At 53.7% G+C, this 17,344-nt stretch overlaps 1 protein-coding gene across 13 annotated transcripts in view; it reads right to left on the bottom strand.

The window, feature by feature from the left end:
- Positions 1-17,344, bottom strand: part of Tns1 (tensin 1) — a 225,621-nt gene that overhangs the window by 109,104 nt on the left and 99,173 nt on the right. For 10 of the 13 annotated variants that reach the window (XM_037210277.1, XM_037210276.1, XM_037210278.1 and 7 more), the window contains one exon: positions 5,503-5,544. In XM_037210277.1, the coding sequence (XP_037066172.1) occupies positions 5,503-5,544 (42 nt within the window). The other 3 variants (XM_028870009.2, XM_028870008.2, XM_028870014.2) reach the window with 3 other exon arrangements.

The following is a 17,344-nucleotide window of genomic DNA, read 5'->3' as shown; positions in this document are numbered from 1 at the left end:
GTTGGTGGAACTGTTTGGGAAAGGTTAGGATGTGTGACCTCTTGGGAGGTGTGTGACTCGGGGTGGGCTTTGAGGTATAAAAGCCAAGTCATTCCCAGTTAGTAGTTTCCCTCCCCTCCTTCCTCCTCATCTTCCTCCTCCGCCACCTTCTTCATCCTCCTTCTTCCTCTGCCTCTTCTTCTCTCTCTCTCTCTCTGTCTCTGTCTCTCTGTCTCTGTCTGTCTCTCTCTCTCTCTGCCTTGTGCTTGTAGAACAGATGTAAGCTCTCAGCTACTACTCCAGGGCGTGTGCCTGCCTGCCACCACGCTTCCCACCGTGATGGCCATGGACTCAAGCCCTCTGGAACCATAGCCCTAATTAAATTCTTTTTTTTTAATAAGTTGCTTTGGTCATAGTGTTTTGTCAGGTCAGTAGAAAAGCCGCGAAGACACCGCTCTTCCAGAAGACTAGAATTCAGCTCCTATCACCCACATCCCACAGCTCAAAATTACCTGCAATTCTAGCTCCAAGGGATAGAGTACCCTCTTCTGGCCTGTCAGGCATCAGCACATACATACACACATGCACATAAAGACATACATACATACATACATACATACATACATACATACATACATATAAATAAAATAAAGAACATTTCTCTGTGTACTTTGCGCAACTCATGATAGAGAATACAGAGATCCTCCTGCTCGAGTGCTGGATAAAGGCGTGCGCCACCACCGCCCGGCTAAATAAAATAATCTTAAAAAAAAAAAAAATCTTAAGATCAGTTTAAGACCTGGCAGCTCCAACAGAAGAGAATACCACTAGGCTGGAAATGTGGCTTGGTAATGCTTACCTCACATGCACAAGACACTAGACTCCCCAACATGCAAAAAAGAAAGTAGACCAACTTAGAAAAGAACTCTGCACATAAGCACAGTGGCTGTCACAGACCCTGTGTGCACAGCCATGGGTTGGTGCAATGGTTGAACAAAGGAATGGTTGAACAGATGACAGATCCTCTCTCAGTACCTTAGCCCACCAGCCAACAGACATTAGGGACCATGAGAAACTCAAATCAGGCACCTGGATAGCCCCAAGGATAGGATCGGAGTACCCTTCTAAGCCCATCCCCCTACTGCCGGCTTTGAGCCTGTGATCAAGACAGTCAGCCTTCCTGAGTCCTGATCTAACCACTATACGTGGCCCCACTTGCTTCTCCAGGATAGACACAGGCTGCCCAGGTGCCCACATGGGTCACAAGCCTCCCCCGTTGCCCTGAGCCATGGAAAAGGCTTTGAAAACTGCAGGTGCTATGCAGGTGACAGTGACATTTGTCACTGTTAATGGCTGGGAGAATAGCTCTGGTGTAGGCTGATGGATGATGGAAAGCTCACTCTCACTCTGACCCATCTTGTGGCCTCAAGTTCCACATCAAGCCACACTGAAGGAAGGCCAGGCATCTCCTTCCCGCGTCCACATCCAAAAGTACACAAAGTGCAAGCATTTCAGGGCCGCCAATGCAGTTGCCCCTCCCCCTCAGGGCAGTCCCAAGATCCCAGTGGATGCCTAACACGACAGCTAGAATAAAATCTTCTACATGTGTGGAGAATTGTCTCCTCATAGAGAGGAAGCGGCTCATGGCTTCCCTGAGCCCTGCCTGATTGGCCAGCTTTGAAATTCTTGTACTGGGGAGATACTATTCAGTAAAATAACAGTGACTTTAAATCCAACACTATGACACCACGATAGTCCATCTGGTGGCAGAAGCAGCTACTGACTCACAGGCAAACAGCACATCCAGCATGTACTCCCTGGGCACGAGGGGACAGACATCGCCAGGTTCCGTCACACTATTCAAAACGGCACACAATTTAAAGTGGATGAATTGTTTATTTCTGTAATTTTCCACTTAATGTTTTTGGACCTCGGGTGACATCAGGTAACTGAAACCCGGGAAAGTAAAAGCTCGAATTGGGAGGAGGGAGAGTGCTATGTTATTATTGCAGGTGAAACCACAAGCCCTGAAGTATTCCGACTCCCCTGCTCCCCGACTCTCACCCCAACCTGACCTCCAGGTCACTCTAGAAGACATTCCAACCCCCTGCTGTGAGGCTAACAATGGCAGGGGAAGCTCTGTCTCCAGTTACCCAGGTGTCCAGGGTACTGGCCCTCGTGTGCAGGCAGCCTAGCCTCAGATGCCTTGATGGCCATCCCACCCAGGTCTCTGGGTGCCAGTTCTCAGGTACAGAGGTCCTGACACGAGGTGTCTTAGTGGGCATTCCATTTGGCAGCCATCACCGGGAAATTCCTCCAACTCTTATTTTTCAGGGCCTGAGAACAGCTGCTTCAGCTCTTTGCAAGGATCAGAAGTGTCTACGGCAGGGATCCTAACTCTGTCCTGCTCCCTAGAGCCCCATGGGGAGCAGGGGGCGGGGGAGGCAGGCACGGGACAACCCCCAGCCTCCTCTACCCATTCCCTTGGGCAACATCTGTTGAGTAAGATAAAAACATGAGTTGAAGATTAAACCACTCGGCGCTAGCTGGCCTGGGCACAGGCTGGGAAATATGTCTGGCCAGCAGGGACTGAGGCTGGGCAGAAAATCTGGGTCTGAATCAGGGGAAGGGTGGTTAGGATTCATCCAAGGTCAGTTTAAAAAAAAAAAAAAAAAAAAGGTAGAGGAAGCAGAGACAAGCCAAGGCCAGAACGCGCCATAGACAGATAGATGTCCAGGGCACACCAAGTTGGGAAACGGGAATAAGGCCGGCCAGACAGCGGCCTGCAGGGGCTGGAAGGCTGGCAGTAGAGAGGAAGGGAAGGGAAATCCTGAACCCACCCTTTCCTCCCTCTTACAGCCTGCTCAAAGCGCTTGCCTCACCCACCGTGAGGAAGCAGGTGCTGTGTGTGCCAAGGAGAGCCAAACTTTCTCCTTGTTTCTCCTGGGCCACTTTCCCACTGGCAGGGCAGGGGGGGGGGGCTCCCATTCAATGCATCTGCTTGCCCCAGACCCCCCTCCCCATTTACAGAACTCACCACAGGCATCAGGAACGCAGGGCCACAGCAGTACCCATCCGCCCCACCCCCAGCTGTCACAGTCCCATTTTGTGCCCAGTGCACGTGTATGAATGAATGCCTACTGAATGCGAGAAAGATTAAAACGTCCCTGTCCTGGAACTCACAGGCTGGGGTGGGTGGAGCCCCTCAGTCAAGATAAAGATAAAGAAGCAAGGTGCAGAGTATGTGAGAGGGCCATAAGCACCACGGAGCAAGGGAAGCAGGAATGGAGGGGAGACTCCTGTGGGAAGGGAAACGCTGGCGACGTACGAGAAGAGCTTGCAGGTGTGTCTGCGGGAAGAACATTCGAGGCAGAGGAAACAGAAGGACCTATGGCCCTAAGGTAGCATGCTGTCTGATGTGTTTAAAGATCAGCAAGGCAAAGGCCGGGAGCTACAACACTGTGAGGAGAAGACTTCTGTGAAAGAACCTAAGGGTTTGCTCCAAGTGAGGGGACAGAGCTCAGCGGCTGTGGAATATGAACGAGGTGGATTAGTTCGATGTTTTATTCTTTTGACAACTTCCTGAAGCAGGAACGATTACTAGCTCCCACACTGGAGAAGGGCAGCTAAAGAGAGAAGCGGGTAGGTGATGTGTTCAGGGTCACTCAAGAAGTTGAAGACAAGAAGTTGGGGAACAAGGAATGGGGAGGAATAAAGATCTGGGAATGGGGTGCCGGGACCCAGGGGAGGGAGTGGAACTCACTCATTCTTCTTACTGCCGGGGAGGTGGGTTCTGAAGACCAGCACCACCTCCAGGCGCCAGCCTCACCAGGAGATGGCCCATCCAAAGTCTGCAAGGCTACTAACCGCTGTGCAAGTGGGTACAACAGAGATTCAGGAAGAAGTCCAATTGGCACACGTGCCCTTCCAAGGCAGGCAGTCCTTCCAGCTCGTAACTGCAGGCCTCCAGCCGGAGCACCATCCTATGCCCTTCTGTCCTGACCTTGGACCCTGCCTCTGTAAACAAAGCTCACGAGCCAGATGCCGGCCCAAGCCTCGTGGTCCCTAAACCCTGGACCCTCAGCCTTCCTGGCCAGCCAAGGACATTCTGTTCTTAGCCCAAAGGTAGTAGCTCAGCACATGTGACCAGAGTCATCCGTATTCTCCGTATTCTCTCCCCACCACCCTCCTCCGGTACATGGCATGCATTTGTGACCCAGGAAGGGGTTTGCAGCCAAGACCACTCCGGCCTTATTCACAGCCCCACCCCTACCCTGCTGTTGCTATGGGGATCTATGAAAGTAACACTCCACATCAGGAGGACCCAGTGGGGCAACTCAAGTCCAGCAGAGACTGGCTTAGGGAGCCGGGTCTCTGTAGCTGGTCTGGCCGTGGCCTGAGTCTAGAGCAGAGTGGCATGACTCTGAGGGGGCCAGGAATCTGAGAGCCCAAGTGTATCAGTTGGAAATCCAAGATGCAGAGAGAAAGAGGGGACCAAGCTAACAGTTACAAGCAAGATAGGGTTGGAGCAAAAGAAAAACTAGATGGCCTGGCTGTGTGTCCCACATCTAGGCAGAGCAAGTGACGACACTTTTTTGAAGGATACCAACAACCAGATTCAGACTCCCCCCAGCATGGGCACCACCACTGATGTTCCACACCAGCCAGGCAGATGTGGCCCACATCAAGTCCCTCTGCACATGCCTTCTCTCTATCTCTGTCTGTCTGTCTGTCTGTCTGTCTCTCTCTCTCTCTCTCTCTCTCTCTCTCTCACACACACACACACACACACACACGCACACGCACACGCACACGCACACACACACACGCACACGCACACGCACACGCACACACACACACACACACACACGCACAGGCACACACTCACAAACAGAGCCCTTCTGCAGTCCCCAGACCCGGACAGCCCCCGGAACGCAGCGGTGGGACCTGGAAAGGCTAAGGAAGCAGGAAGCTCGGCCAACACGTCAGCCCAGCTGGACTCAGTCTACAGCAGGCCCAGCTCCACAGCCCACAACTCACAGAGGTCCTGCCCCTGTCCGAACTGTTCTGGAAACGTGACAGAGCTGAGGGGGATGAGGGCCATAAAAGCAGAAAAACAGAGTCACGGGGACATAGCAAAGCTGAGGAGAGGCGCAGAGGCCACCACCTCGTAGATGGACTCTGGGAAACACCGCCTATGCCCCTGCCTCCAGCTGAAGGGTACAAGACCTACGGTCAGGAGCGGGGTGGGAGGAGATACCACAGCACTCCCTGGTCCTCCGAGCCCTAGAACAACAGTAGCCTAGCCAGGCCTGGGGACATACAAGATGGCCTTTTATGGGTTTTCCCCAGGACCTCGAATCTCCAGACACACAGAGCAGGCCCTGCAGCACGTCAGGAGAGACCTCATGACTCATTTCCTCCCACCAGCCCCAGCCAAAGCCCTCAACCCTCTCCACCCCACAAACCCAGCTCCCGACATGCAGGAGAGCCTGGAAGGGGAAAGAAAGGGCTGTCACTCACCACCAGTTCATGGCTGGATGGAGGAACACAAGGAGCAGCCACCTGTGAGAGAGGTAAAGAAAGTCCCGGTTAGCATCCGTCCCAGCAGTCCCTGGGCTCCTGAGCTCACTCTTACCCCATCCCCAAGGGGACAGCCTTCCCTGGAGCACAGAGAGAGCTCCTCAGAAGGCCACCCACAAGGGCTATAGGCCAGGCCAAACACATAAAATACCCCTCACGGGTCAAATTCTGTAAAACGTTAACACACCCACCTAGACGTCAGCATAGCAGCTATACCCTGGATCCTGCAGTAACCACAAAGCTTCCTTTTCCTCTCTCTCTCTCTCTCTCTCTCTCTCTCTCTCTCTCTCTCTCTCTCTCTCCCTCCCTCCCTCCGTCCCTCCCTCTCCCTCTCTCCCTCCCTCCCTCCCTCTCTCTCTCTCTCTCTCCTGATTCCTCTACAGTGTAGAAAGATGAATTTAAAGTAGTTCAAAAACATGATTTAGACCTGTAGGAAAGTAAACCCCCCACACACATCCCCCCATCTTCTCCCCAGAGCCAGTGGCTCACCCCCAAGTCAGAGCTGGGAGCGACCAGATCTTCCAGGGATCGCACAGAGCACTCTGGAGGGGAGGCAGCACCCACCAGGAAGGGGACTGTCATTATCACTTCATCCTCATCTTCCCCTGAGCCAAGGTCATGGCCACTCGGACCTCTAGGAGGGAGGGGGAAGGAGGCCTCAATGGCCTCACCACCCTGACAATTAGCAGAGCGCGTGTCAGAGGCCAGCGCATTCCTTTCTCCAGCCAACACATTTTTCTTGGATCTCAGGACTCAACCTTGGCTCTGACTCCTCGCCCCAGCACCAGGCCAGAGGCCCACAGAGGGGCAGAGAGGGTGGCTGAAGAGAGGCCGCTCCCTCTCTGGACGGTAGGCAACCCCATCTCACAGGCAACAGCAGCACTTTGCAGAGCTGGTACCATCTAGCGGGCATGCTGCTAAATAAAGTGCTTTGCCTTTCAACAGCCAGAAAGACAGGTTCCACCATCACCTCCCCAGGAGGTGAGGAGGCCCAGACAGGGTAAGCCATTTACCCAAGGTTACACAGTAGACGTGAGCCTGGGAACTGAACCCATGCAATCTGGGTCCCAAGATTTGGAGTGAAGAAGTCTGATGACTCGTGGCTTTCCCTGTCGGAGAATAAGGGGTGCAGAAAGAGCCCCAAACCCAGCTCCTGGTTCACATGAGCATAGAACTAGGAGTGAATGCATTCGAAAAGGTGTCTGGGGCGACCAGGCCCAGAGTGGGAGCTAAGACAGGGAGGAGAGAGCTCTCCAGAGCTGCCTACGGACATTCTGATCAATAGCCACGGCTCAGCCACAGGTTACACTGTCTGTCCTTTACAGCCGTAAGCCAACCCAACCATGGGGGTTGTGAAGATTCAAAACACAGACCAGGCTCTGAGAGGCCCCCCCCTCCCAACCCATCAGATCGCCACGGTGTCTGCGTGCGATTTCTGGGCCATGTCCTGGCCAGGTTCCCATCTTGAGCACTGCAGACAGATAGTCGTGACCTATGGAGAGGGCTATAGTGCAGGAGGTCAGAGCTGCCTCAACTTCCAGAGCCCAAACTGGTCTCCATTGCTTTAGGGTGGGCAGTGGCTTTGAGACACACAGAAAGTCTCTCCCACAGGCCCATCCTAACCATGGACCCTTTCCTCACCCTTCACCCTCAACTCCCCAGACAGATGTACCCACTAGAACCATTACCTATGGGGGTACGGTCATACCCCTACAGGCCGTATCCCAGGGGCCTTTCCACCCCAGGCCCATACTGGGCCCATGGCTACTGGCCCACGGACTTATGTGTCTCAGAGCTTCTGGTCTCATTCTTACTCTTTGTTGTTTTTTTTTTCCCGAGGCACAGAACTGTTTCCTTAAAAGGCCGTCTGTCTCCTTCTCTCCAGCACCCTGGCCCCCAGCCACCCTCTCAGGAGCCCAGAATGTGCCAGGAGGACCAGGGGCCCTGCCACTCTACGGTCTGTGCTCAACGGCCCCACACTCCTGGCATCAGCAGTGGCTGAACCCAGGGACCACAGGGGACTCAGGTAGCCCTGGGCCGTCTTCAAGAACTCTGTTGACAGCCCTGCTGGGACCTCACCTCCGAGCCAGGCACCCAGGACGCCAGGGCTGAGACGCAGGTGGGGAGCCTCAGGTGACTTGCTCCCCTAGGCCCAGTCCCTCTGGACTTGGGGCAGAATCAGCCTACGGCTCCATGTCCCCAACTAAAGAACAAAGGGCAAGGAGGTCACAGCAGCAGCCATCACCACCACCACCACATTGATTTTCCAGCAGCCACAGCCCTGAGCGCTGTGACTGTTCATCCAGGGCTTAGGAAGGCCTGGGCCCACTAAATACCGTCCCTGCTTAGCAGGCGGGAGACTGAGCCACAGCCGGGCAGAGGCAAGATCCTGCACAGCTCAGAGCAAGGGCCACTCATGACACCTGCGAGCACCTCCTTTCCTTACCTCACTACCTCGCAAGGAAGAGGACCTGAGTCCCAGTTGGGTAGCAGCACCCCTGGTTCCCAAAACCCTCAATAAAAACCTAAGTTCTCAGAACTTGCTTACCTAAAACTCCTGATTCCTAAACTGGCCAGGTCCTGCAGGAGAGTCCCCATACTTGTATGCCCTGACCCGAGAAGCTGTACAGGAAGCCTCATACTTCCAGCTATAACCTCCTCAGTTGGGAGGTCCAGCATTCACAGCATTCTGGGCAGAAACACTATCTTGGCTTTCCTTCCTAACACTTGCTGGGTCTGTGTTTTTTCTTGTTTTATTTGGTGGTCGTAGTGGCGGCTTTTTTTTTTTTTTCAGAGCAGGGTCTTACTATATAGCTAACACAAACCCAGTCCCCTCTTCCCCTTCCCACCCCATAAAATCTCAACCTCTGTGAATATACCTATCCCCAGAGACCTCTGTGATCTAATGATAGACACTTGAGGGGCTTTGACCACCATTCCATTTCTAAACTCCCTTTCCAGGACAGATCCCAGGAATCAAGACCGCTACACCCCAAGACAGGCCACAGAAACTCTCATCTTCCAGGACCCTCTGTCCTGGAGCTGGCCACAAAACTTCTGACCTTTCTCTTGTCCCTCAGCAGGACACAGGACCCTCATCATGACAATGCGAGGGATGATGCCCAGAGAGACCAGGAAGAATCTGAACAAAAGGCCTTCCTGGGTTTACCACCAGACTGTGAGCAATCAGAACCATGCCACGAGATCTCACATAAACCCCAAAGGACGGGCTTTGGAGAACTTACACATAGCTCCTGGAGAGAAGTGTGCCCCTCACTCCCCCACTGCTTACCCTGAACACCTTATCATCTGTACCCTCAAACACCACAAGCCATGCCTCCCAAGTCTACGGGGCCACTAGAGCCAACTGATAGTACCCAAAGCAAGGTCATAGGAATCTCAACACAATTGGTCAGAAACATAAAGACACCCTGGAGTGTGAAACTGGCACCTATAAGACAGAAGGCAACCCTGGGGCCCAGGACCCAGCCTATGGGCATGCCACTGTGTCTGGTGTGATACTGAGCTAAGCTGGGTTGGAGGCCACCTACAGATGTCACCACGGCAGAACTGTTTGCTGACGATGAGGAGACCCACATATACATCCTGTGAAGCCACAGAAAGTCTTCTACTGGGATATTTGCACTTTGCTAACAGACATACTCATAAAAGACCAATCACATGCTTGTCGATCTGTGTCTGGCTGACTCCCCTTCATGTATTAGCTGAATAACATCCCCCCAAATTGGCATGTGAAAATCCAAACCAGTCCCTTGGGATGTGCCCAGTGACAGACTCTTTAAAGAGGTGACAAAGTGAGTCCACCAAGGTGAGTCCTGATTCAGGACAACCTATTGTCCCAACAGGAAGAGATCAGGACACAGAAGACCAAAGAGGGAGGGAGAAGCCCAGGAAGGCGCAAGGTGAAGGCAGTGTCCATGTACCGAGAAGTCAGGCCACAGGAGACAGTGTTGTACTGATCCTGATTGAAGAACCTAGGCTGGCAGCCACGAGAGCCAATTTCATGACCCTGAATCCACATTTCTAAGATCCACCAAGGTTCAAGGTAAAAACTGTCCCACTGTGTGCACCTACCACCCTGAGTGGATCCACGTGTGATGGACACGTGGCTCACTTCAGGAAGTATTAATAGTGACTCACATCTCTGTCCAGCATGTCCAGGTATCCATACTAATGACACCAAATGGTGTGTGGCACAGAGGGACAATGGGGTTTATAAATCACCTACTGTGTGTCACTGAGTTGGGCACTTTACAGACATTCACATTTTCACTTTCAGTAAAAAAAAAAAAAAAAAAAAAAAAAAAAAAAAAAAAAAGGCTCCCAGAAGTCAAACATCTGGCAGCAGTAGCAGGAATGGCCAGGAAGGCTGCTCAGGTTCCTTCATCTCAAGCTATAGTCAAACATATGTGGTCCCTCTTCCCCCCAGCCCCAACCCCAGCAAGGTGGGCATCAGTACACCAGCTCCCAGGGTCTCAGGCCACCTCCCAACAAACCTGCAGGCTCTCGGAGAAACTGTCCCCTGCTTCTGCCTGCCTCAAATGCCTGCCTTCCCTACCTGTTCTCTGCCCCATGGCTGGATGAGGCAAGGGTGGGTGCTGGACCGGCAGGTCACCGAGAGAGTGTGGGCATCCCAAGGAGGGACAGTGAGCTGGGCACAGAGGAAGTGTCACTTCTGTCCCTCTGCTGTGTGTCACACTCCCACGTGGATCCCTTGCTCCACTCCACTCCTCACCCCCGACTCCCACAAAGGGAAGCAAACGGCCATGTGTGCGGCTTGGCCTGATGCTCACTTCCAAGGTGAAGTCTGTTTTGACAGGAAAGATACTATTTTTGGTGACACCAATCCACGTGAGAGATGTGAAAGTGGTAATGCTTGGGCATGTCAAAAGAGCTGCCGGGACTCCCCTTGGGCTGGGTGAAGGGAAGACACGCCCAAGGGACCACTGAGGTGGGTATAAAAGGGGAGGAGCCAAGCACCACCCTCTCCATGCTTGACCATGGAAAACTACCAACGGCCAGGAAAAGAGATCAGACTCCTGGCTGCTGGCACTGAGGAGCCACGGAAGGTTCTCGAGCAGAGAAAGGACCATCAGAACTATGCTCCAGGGAGAGAACTCCTGGCACAGGGGCAGGAAGAACGGAAGAGTAGAGAACTTAAGGCGAGCAGGGACATACAGTAACCATACCAACAGAAACCAGGGGGAAAAAAAGTGCGGGGAGAAGAGGAGCCTGAAGCCTAGGGTTAGGGAACCATTGGGTATCCCCAAATCTAAGAACCCATTAAACACTCTAGCCCACAGCTTCCATCCTGGCCGCTACTCCTTCCACTCCCAAGCAGAGCCACCATCCACCACTCTGTCCATGGTCAACCGGGAGGTGGCCAGCATCTAAGCTCTGGTCACACCAAAGCATCACCACGTGGTGAAAAGTCAAGTATCCATGCCTATAACTGAGGAAACCACCAAATGGCACCTCATCTGCGAGTTCATATCCTCAGGGCATTGGGGCAATCAAAGTCCCCCTCCTGAGTCACCCTGTATTGTCCCGGAAACCTAGGTGTTCCCTGGGTCTTGCGGGTGCCCAAAAGATGCCAAGACCATGGGGTTGAAGCCCAGAAACAGGACAAGACTGCTCGAAGAGTGCCAGCAGGGCTTAAAGTCACCAGCCTCCTGGGATGAGCTTCAGGCCCTAGGCACAAGAGGTCTTGGGGGTGGAGGGGTGGCCCTCGTCTTGGGTCCATGGCCTCTAAGCCTGTGCAAACCGTGCAGGGTACTCACAGTCCCTCTCTCGCTCCCAGCCAGCTGCGAGGCTCCTTCCTTCCCTTATATAGGGTTCAACTCTGACCAGGAAAGGAAGTGTGCAGTTCCTCCCTGCCAGGAGCCAAAAAGAGGTCTGTTCCCAGGGACACCTCGAACCACACAGACGGCCCCTGCCCTGGATCCCTCAGCTCCAGTGATGACAGAGACCTGGAGGGGCTTGCCCTTCCTATAAACAGAGCCCTGACTAGAACCTGGGGAAGACGGGACCCAATGCTGTTGCAGATCGCTGATTCAGGATACTGTCCCCCAGGACCCACAAGGTCCCCAGCAAGACCCCCACTCTGTCCCCAAGTTGCTCCTCTGGCTTGGATCCTCTTCTGTGGCACCAGTCATTGGCTGCCCGGCCCACTGCCAAGTCCTACACCGTTGTCAGGTGGGCTATTCAGGCAGGGGAAATGCTCTCCCGGCAGACCCCTCCCCGCGTCTCCCCACATGCAGGAGTGACTCTCACAGCCCACACATCAAACAGCCGACCTGTAGGAGGGTGAGATAACTGGGTGTGCCTGAGCCTCTGGGAGCCCACGGAAGGCAGCCATCAGAGCGACCCTCAGGCGGAAGGTCCCCAAGTAAGTAGGGAGAGAGGATGAAGGTGGGAGAGCAAACCCAGATACGATCCAAGTAGGGCCTCACTACCAAAGCTGATCCCCTTCAGAGCTGGCCTGGAAGATGGCACACAATGGCAACTGGAATCAACACCCTACAGCAGCGGTTTTTCAACCTCCCTAATGCTGCGCCCCTTTAAATGCCACGCCCTTTCATGTTGTGGTGACGCTCAACTATAAAATTATCTCGTTGCTACTCCAGAACTGGAATTTTGCTACCATTATGAATCGTAATGCAAATATCCAATGTATGACCCCAGAGGGGTCGCGACCCACAGGTTGAGAACCACTTCCCTTTAAGCTCCATGGCTGCACAGCAGTTCTAAAGATGGGCTACCCAGGGAGCCCAACCCTAAGACCCCAACACAATGGCCATACTTGCTGATCCCCAAAGTTGGGGCGGCTGGGAAAAGAGCAAAGGCTGCAGCACAGGGATGAGTTTGTGAGCAACAGAATCTGAGCTCCAGGCACCTCCTGAGCACAGGCCTGGGGCTCAAGACTGCAACCCGGGGTCAAAAGAGCAAGAGGCAGGCAATGGCCAGGAAACACGGTGGGAGGGGAAAGGCGGGCACAGACAGAGGGCGTGGCTGGGCCCTGGGCCTGACACCAGCCAATGTCAAAGTTCTAGCAACTAGCCCTCCTCTGGGCTACCCAACATTGTTCAAGCCCAAATCTGTACCACTTTCTTTTCCTCATCCTTTCTCTCGCCCCCTCCCCAAGCCTGGAAGTCCCTCTCCCATGCATCACCATTGCAGTGCCCTGAGTCAAAGACATGGTGACATTAACCCTTCCCAGGACCTCCTCCTCTCTTCTCTTTGGTCTCTTCTTAGCAACCGGAAAGCCATTTCTAAAATGCACACCAGCCATGTTACTCCTTAGTCTAAAAGGCCTTTCTATCTTGAGTGTGGGGATCCGGTCTAAATGTTCCAATACAGCTGTTACAGCCCATGGGGATCTTGTGGGATTATCCCTGTCAGCCCACTTCTCAGTCCTCCCTCAAAACCCCTGGGCCATCTCCCGCTCTTTTGTTCCAAATTCTGCCCTCTGTTGGAGAGCGTCGCAGCCCATTTCACAGACAAGGAAGAGTAAGGCAGTGAGAAAGAAGCCACATCCGCAGCCTGAGGTTACACACCAGTAAAAAGGGTGGCAGTGGCGCACGCCTTTAATCCCAGCCCTCGGGGAGGCAGAGCCAGGTGGATCTCTGTGAGTTCAAGGCCAGCCTGGTCTACAGAACGAGATCCAGGACTGGCACCAAAACTACACAGAGAAACCCTGTCTCAGGAGAAAAAAAAAAAAATAATAATGAACATGGAAGGAGGGCTCTGCCCCAGGAAGACTCAAGACCGACTCCATTCTGCCCAGGACCTCGAGGCTTGCCCAGTGAGGACCACAGGAGGCCTTGCATGGAAGCCATGGCCTCGGAGGGGGGAGGACCGCAAACCGAGCTGAGCAATGTGCAACCTGAAGGGCCGGCCCAGCTGAAGCAAACGTCCAGGCCCCTGCAGTAGCCTGAGAGCTCCAAAGCCAGTAAGAGAGCAAGAAGGAAGCATGGGGTGGGGCTGGCCGTCAGGAGGCTGCCGCCGCCACGCCGCACCGTGTGAGAGGCAGCTGCACGGAGGTGAGAAGAGGCTCTGAGGGGGCAGAAGACAGAGTGAAGAGGGTGCTTCAAGGGGACAGAGGGGGTACTTAGAGGAGAAGACAGCAGAAGCCGGGCCTGTTAGCACAGGCCTGGAATCCCAGCTATGTGCAAGGCTGAGGTCCGGGAGCTGAAGTCTCAGGATCGGGCCGCCGTCTCAGGATAAAAAGCATGAAGGGGGCTGGTGATGTAGCACAGTGGACGGTCGAGTGCTCACCCAACATGCACAAGGTCCTGGGTTTGATCCCCGGTGCCGGGGGTGTGGGGAGGAGAGCCCAGTACTCAGCTGGGCAATCAGACACCTGATCCAGGAACCAGACCTCCCTCTGTCCTGGGTGCAGAGACTGAGTGTGTTTCCACGCACCCTCTGAAATGCAGAGAAGAGGAATGCCCCTACTCCTTCTGGGGCTGGGCATTTGTGGCAGGGGACCGAGTGGCACAGCCCATGGCATACACACGACTTCTAGGAAGTTCCTAGAAGCTGATCCAGGGACAGGCCATACTGGGCTTGGTCAAAGTTCTGGTAGAAGAGGGACCAGAGGAAGGGACGGGCCAAAGAAACAGAGCCAAGCAGCCACTCAGGCCAAGGTGACAGAGCTCCCGGCTGAGGAGAGAGAGGGGAAAGAGGACCGAGAACCGGCCCCGACCCTGGACGGAAGTTGTGGCCTCAGGAGGAGACAGGCATGTAAACAGACTTATAAATCTGCCTGGAACTGCGAAAGGGGAAGTTGGAAGAGGCCATCCTTGCCCTAGGATGACGACCCATCTGTTTTTCCCAAGGTTACACCCAGAAGGAGGCTGTCTTCCTCGCCCCTCACTCCCCACTGAGGGTTTCTGTCCCTACATGAGAACTTTAAGGAACACAAGTCTTTGACCCTAAACCATATTAGAACAAGGAGGCAGGAAGGATGCCTGGGAGGGGGAAAAAAAAAATTAAGAGCAATGGGAAAATCCACAGAGCCAAAGGTCTCAAGAACTGCTGGGGGGGCTGGGCTGTGTCAGGGAAGGCTGAGGTGGGTGGGGCAAGGTGGGAGCAGGGATTGAGCTGAGTCAGGCACTTCAGAGAAGGTCCCACAGGGACATCAACCCCCTGCCTCCTCCTAAGCCAGGGCCCCTGCTGTCCTGCAGTCCAACCAATGGCATGCAGACCTCTGCCCTGACCCAGCTGCAGGGTTCCCTTCAAAGCATGAGCTCCGCCCTATGTCCTAACTTCTAGGAAGTCCTTGCTCCACCACCCAGATGACAGGTTGATTTTGCTTTGTTTATCAGAAAATGACCTTGAACTTCTGATCCCCCTGCCTGCTCCTTTCGAGTACTGGGATAACAGGTGTGCACCACTACACCCAGTTTTTTGGCGTTACAGAGGTTTAAAACTAGGGTACCGTGCATGCCAGGCAAGTACTGTACCACCTGAGCCTCGGGATGACAGACAGCCTCGGAAAGGGAGAGATGCTCAATACATTCACTGCACCCTTCCATCCTCAGGATGACTACAATTTCAGCAACACAGAACGTCACAAAGGTCATCTCAAATTTGAAGAAAGGCCTTACATTTCTGTTGATTCTCTGGACTCCCTAAATAGCCTAACCGGGTTGACAGGAAGTCCTTCCCGATGTCTAGCTACTTCTCTTTCTAAAGGAGTTAAAGCTTGCCAAAGCAGGATGAAAGCAAAGCCAGTCTCGTGTTTGTCAGGGGAAATTCCACAGCCTCAGAGTCTATCTATGACCTTCGTGTCTCCTGGACCCTTGAAGGATCATGCTGTCCTGCTCACAACTCTAAACAGCTCAGCACTAAACTGAACTCGTCACTTGGGAGCAGGTTCTGCTCCGCAGGATCAAAACACCTTGTATGCGCAGATGCCCTTTCCAAATTCCTGAACACCTCCAAGAGGCCACAAGTGTCCAACTAAAAAGCAAGGAGACTGATTGGCCCGGAAGCCGGGCGTGGGCTCCGACCCCCTTTAACTCCCTCCCTCTCAGTATCCTCTTAGGTAAAAGGGACCTCTGAGAACTACTTTGCAGTCTGGTTGGGAACAGTTAACAGGCTGAGGGTGGAACTCTGCCGTAGAGCACATGCCTTACCCACCCTGAGAAGCGTCAGGATGAAGTTGTCGTCTGTAGGAAGGCCTGGGAGACAAAGCCAAGGACGGGCCTGTGTGGGCCTCAATGCTCTCCCCGACACTGTCTCCACTCACTGTGTCCCCAGCCCCACCCTGTGATGTAACCTCCATTGTCAGCCCCCTTTTATGGAAGAGACTGAGAAGCCGCGGGATGGAGGAAGGAGTAGATTTGGATGATTCCCATCTAGGTGGGAAGGAGGGCTCAGTGGTCAAAAGCACTTGCTGCTCTTGCAGAAAACCTGGGTCCGATTCCCAGCACCCACATGGTGGCTCACCACCATCTGTAACTCCAGTTTCAGGATATCTGACAACTTCTGGTCTCCTCAGGCTCCACCATATATGTGTATATGTGCACATGCACACACCTAGGCAAAACCCTCATACACTTGAGGCAAAAATAAAGAAGCATGTGAAGATCCCATCAACCGCCAATCAAAGACAACTATCCAATGACAATTTCCATCAAAAACACTGTCCTAAGATTTCTACTCTTTATGTAGTATAAGCTTCCGGTACCTGAAAGACATTCCTGCAGAAATGTCTGGCCCACAGATGGCAGGGGCAGTAGTGAGCAACGGATGAGACTTGCCCAGAGCCCCGGAAGCGGGAGGTCCCTAGGGCAGGGCAGCCGGGCCTCACGAATCTCCTTTAAGACCATCTGTGGCGAGAGGCAGGAAGCCCTTCTTGCTCCCAATTAGCCAGCAACAGAGACTTGAAGCGGGGCCAGCCCCAAGGCCGGAGGAGCAAGCCTGGCTGTAACCAGCATTGTTTAGCTCTGTGTGACGCATATCCACCCCCAGTCATGTTTCCTTGTTCCCGGGAAAAGCTCAGGGATGGACACTGACAGGGAGGTAGGGAAGGAAGGCAGCCACAGACCTGGCTCCCGCTGCCTCCGAGAGCAGGCAGGTTGGAGATGAGGAGAGAAAGCGCCCATCAGATAGAGACTCCGTGACCCAGAGACACCCACAGACAACACAGGGATGACCACACACAGCTCTCAATGCCCCAGGCACCACACACACACACGCTCACACACACACACACACACACACACATACACACACCACAACACTTTGCCAGATGCAAAGTCACTCCCTGGCCCTCTGGCCCAACCCCAGAACAGGCTCGTGAAGGCACTGCCAGCATATCCAGCTGCCTGTGTGACCCGGAGCACTGAGAAGCCAGAGCCAAGGGCAGCGGGGAGCCAGATGTGGGAAAGCCGTAGATGAAAGTGAACTGGAGGTCTGAGGGTCCTAGAGGCACCATCACGTCTCTGCACTCCCCCACCCCTCCCCAAATACCTAAAAGAACCGGGCCCTCTCCTGCAGCCCGAGGCAGTAACGGATCACCCTTAAGCTTGAACTTGCCGGTTGCCTGAGCCCTGCCTATCCTGGAGGAACAGAAGGGAGAATGTTCACACACACACACACACACACACACACACACACACACACACACACACACACACGCACAGAGGGCTAAAAGTGTCTGAACCAATCATTGCAAGCAGAAACAGCTTCAAAAGTACGCAAGCGCCAAAAAAAAAAAAAAAAAAAAAAAAAAAAAAAAAACCAGGAATTT

Source organism: Peromyscus leucopus, chromosome 13 (genome assembly GCF_004664715.2).
Source record: "Peromyscus leucopus breed LL Stock chromosome 13, UCI_PerLeu_2.1, whole genome shotgun sequence".
Classification (NCBI taxonomy): Eukaryota; Metazoa; Chordata; class Mammalia; order Rodentia; family Cricetidae; genus Peromyscus; species Peromyscus leucopus.
Note: the sequence above shows the minus strand (reverse complement) of the source record. Positions and strands in the feature narration are given on the sequence as shown.